Source organism: Phoenix dactylifera, chromosome 3, assembly GCF_051530095.1.
Source record: "Phoenix dactylifera cultivar Ajwa chromosome 3, Ajwa_hap1_PhDact_Kaust_v1.1, whole genome shotgun sequence".
Lineage (NCBI taxonomy): Eukaryota > Viridiplantae > Streptophyta > Magnoliopsida > Arecales > Arecaceae > Phoenix > Phoenix dactylifera.
The window spans coordinates 3,777,064-3,781,092 of NC_143192.1; the positions used below are offsets into that span (position 1 = coordinate 3,777,064).

Below are 4,029 nucleotides of genomic sequence, written 5' to 3' on the forward strand. Positions count from 1 at the left end.
TTAAGTTATAGCTCAGCCGATGAAGATGGGTTCATGCGAAGAAAGAAGACTATCCTTCTTTGGCATGAAAGATACAACTCCCATCCTCCTAAGAAATGCTGTTGTGTTTCTTAAAAAATCCTACTTGCCATATTCTATGGGCTCCAGAACATTCATTTTTAGGGCCGCAAGGGTCCAGTGCCAGCTGCCAACTTAGATCTGACCTGAATCGTATCTTAGATCTATTCCCACAAGCACATTTATCCATTCTAAAATTCTACTGCTTTTTTGTGCTAAACGTTGAATCACATGAATTTGTTAAAGGAAAACCAAGGTGGTAGCATTATGATGTTACCCACTTACCCCTAGGCTCGAATGCATGGAGCTGCAAAATATAGAGGGAATATTAAAGAGTCAGCCACACATAAATGCGTGATATATTGTAAGCATATCAAATGTACATGATATGATTCATTTGGATTGACAGCATGATGCCGTAGTAGTCCCAATTGCAAGTAACCCTTTCCTAAAAGAAAAAGAAAGAAAGTGCACGTAATCCCCATCCAAAATAAAAAAATATTTCGATCATGTGCAAGGCTATAAAAGATCATATCGAGACTGTGAAGGCTTCAAGGTAGCACGTACTCGATAACCACAATAACCTATAAATCAACACAAGCTCCAAAGGGCTATGCCTTGGATAACATATGACCCAGCCTGCAGCCAGCTTCGCCATGACCGGCAGCCAGAGATTAAAGGTCAATATCTCTAAAAGAGATGCAGCCATGCTTGGAAATAAAGAAAGCAATGACAGCCATGATGATATGAAAGGGTGGAAGGTGCATGTGATGGCCCTTCCCCTCCCTTTTGCCACCAACCCACCTTATTGTTGGGTGGAATGACCTTGCTCTTTTCCTCCTTGCTCCAAAAGAAGTGATCTAAAAAAAAATAATAATCTCAAAGCCGAAAAGAAGCGAAGCAATCATCCCCCAGGGGAAAAGAAGCTAAGCAAACAGTTGCGGAGAAGATGGAAGGATCCTTAATAAACCTCAGAAATTCTCCGGTCGCCGGACCCATCATCAGCACCTTACCAACCTGGAAGCTTTACGACAATCCACACTACGCCGAGTGCTGCAATGATTCCACTCTCCACCTCCACTCCTCCAGCTGCATCTCTCCTTATCTTCGACTGATCCTGGCCTCCGAACTCGATCTCGCCGCTTTGCTCAGGCCAATGGACTGCGACCGGACTCCTTCCGAGCTCGAACTCGCGCAAGCTCAGATTGAGGAGCTGAAGGCTGAGCTGGAGTTCGAGCGGCGGATGCGGCGGAAGGTGGAGTCGCTCAACAGGGCGATGGCGAGAGAGCTGACGGAGGAGAGGAAGGCAAGGGAGGCGGCGCATGGCCTGTGCAGGAGGCTCGAGGGGGAGCTTGCGAGGAAGAAGGAGGAGGTGGACCGGGTGCTGAGGGATATCGACGAGGAGAGGAGGATGCTGAGGATTGCCGAGGTGTGGCGGGAGGAGAGGGTGCAGATGAAGCTCTCAGAGGCCAGGTTGCTGATGGAGGAGAAGCTTCAGGAGATGGCAGCGATCCAGGGCAAGAGAGAGATGCCAAAGAAAGGGGATCAGGAGGAAGGTGAGTTAAAGGTTAATACTGTTCCATCAATCCAGAGAGGTTCATGTGAGAATGCTGAGAGCTTCAGTGAGAACAATGGTGGCACGGTGGGATCAACTGGACGAGCCAGCCAGCCAAGTCAGCCGCGTAGGGAACCGGAGAATCCTCACATCAAGAGAGGGATCAAGGGGTTTGTGGAGTTCCCTAGGGTTGTTCGGGTTCATGGCTCTTCTAAGGAGGGGAGGGTGCACTTGGGGTCTAATCTAGAGTGTCAAAGGGCTCAGCTGCGGATCCTTCTGAGGCACAGGAATCCGGTGGGTTTGGGCCTCTTGGGAAATTCAGAGAATCTGGTCATGTGACCGACCTCGTTAATTCTATGGAGTGTTGCTTTGGTTGCCTCTTTTTTTTTTCCTTGTTTTCTTTTTTGCCTTCTTTTTGCTCCCAATCACGCATAAAGACTGTACACCTCGTATCAGACACTATTCATTTGCAATGTAGTTTGTTTCTATTATTTCTTGCTTGAGATTTTCTCGCTATGATTCGTTAATTGTTCCATTAATTATTCCATATTATAGTTTACAAAAGTTGAGCAAGTTCACTGCACCTGCACCTAGTTGCTGCACGGGGATGAACGTGATTACTTTAAAACAAATAGGGACTCTTGAGGCAATTAATATTTCTTGTTAATTAATAATATATATATATATATATATATATATATATATATATATATATATATATATATATATATATATGTCGTTATTTTTATTCATGGGCCTTTTAAATATAGTGGATAAGTTCTAACTAAAAAGAGTATTAGACTGGTGAGAACTCTAGGGAATTACTGTCTTGTATCATGATATTTATTTTTGTAATGAACGTATGGCTACAAGGCTTGTCATTGGGTAATTATGTTCATGTGGAGGCATTAAGGGAGTGACATGTAATTTTGTTTTTATCTTATCAGTGAAAGAATTCTGATTTGGAAACCCTCATTCCTTGATCTAAATGACTTGTGTTGGTTAATATTTATACTGAGTTCAGTTTCCTATATATCGAGTTTATCTTTACATTTATTACAACAGAAAATATTAAAATTTTAACTTTCTCCAATTAACAAAATCAACCAGCCACTTGTTTATCCTGATCTTTAACACCCTCCCCTTAAGCTTTTTGGCAACGAGAGGATGGTTTGCTTGCTTCTCAACAACCTGAATCTAGTTGGTAGAAGACCCTTTGTCATGACATCTGCAATCTGAGCATCATTAGAGATGAAGGAAACGCACCGATCCCTTCTTCACCAATTAGTGAACAAAATAGACATAAACCTCGACATGTTTATTTCGACTGTGAAATCCAAAATTTGCAGTGAGATACATGGCACCAATTTTATCACAGAATAGGAGAGGACAAAGAATGGATGAAATTACCAAATCACAAAGGATATCCAAAGCCATTGTGGTTCAGCAACAATGGAAGCAACCATAGGATACTCCACCTCTGTGCCATATTCCCGCCGAACCAAGATATACATGTACCCACATAGGTTGTTGAGCCTAAAAGCATAGAGATGCTTTCTTTTCTCGAAAATATCCATCGCAAACGGACTCTGCAGGAGACTTCCGTAAATGAAGAGATACGTTCTCACAAAAAGATGCATCTGATCTAATAGTGATCCCAAGGGACACAACCCTTGATGAATGGATAGATTATGTGAAGAGATGCATTCAACGAAAGGATACTTAAGCATCTAATCATACTCACCTTTTGACATCTATAAATAGAAAAGGGACCGTACTTTCCATCCATCCGAACAACATCTCCTTCCATCTGAATAATACCAAAATTAGAGAAAAAAATTGAGAGCACTAAGTGAATGAACTCTAGTGCATCCATTAAATATTTGAGAAGAAGATTGTGTCAATATATAAGAGGATTGAGAGAGATTGCTTCAATCAATTTTGTTGATTTTCAACGCATCTGACTTGGCTAGTTCCAGTTCGGCCCTGATTCTCCTTCGTTAGAGTTCAATTCAAGAAGAATACGAAGCAGTTCATAGCATTTTGGAAGTAGACTACCATCAACTATTTGCACTTAGGTAGAGCAAATTCTACTCTAAAGTAAGTGCCTCTTCCAACAATTTTAGAGTAGAATTCTATTTTTTTTACTACTATGCTTATGTCATCCTTAGATGATTATACCTCTGCAAATTTAGAAAAATTCTCTGGACAAAATTTTAGCTGCTGGCAATGCCAGATGTGCTATTGGCTGGCCTTTTCAGGATTATATTTAGTTATTGAAAACTTTAATCTTAATAAGAGTACCATCACCTCTATCACTGGAGATTCAACAACTGCTACTACCACCCGCACATAATCAGATATAAAAAAGAATTTTATCTGTTATGGTAGAATTTTATCTGCTCTTTCTGATATAC

General features: G+C 41.4%; 1 protein-coding gene across 1 annotated transcript; it reads left to right on the top strand.

The window, feature by feature from the left end:
• Nucleotides 1-652: 652 nt before the first annotated feature.
• On the top strand, nucleotides 653-2,081 carry BLT (branchless trichome). Its single transcript, XM_008813663.6, has one exon. It carries the CDS (start codon nucleotides 1,007-1,009, stop codon nucleotides 1,949-1,951), a length of 945 nt encoding a protein of 314 aa, XP_008811885.4. The 5' UTR covers nucleotides 653-1,006; the 3' UTR covers nucleotides 1,952-2,081.
• Nucleotides 2,082-4,029: the final 1,948 nt, after the last annotated feature.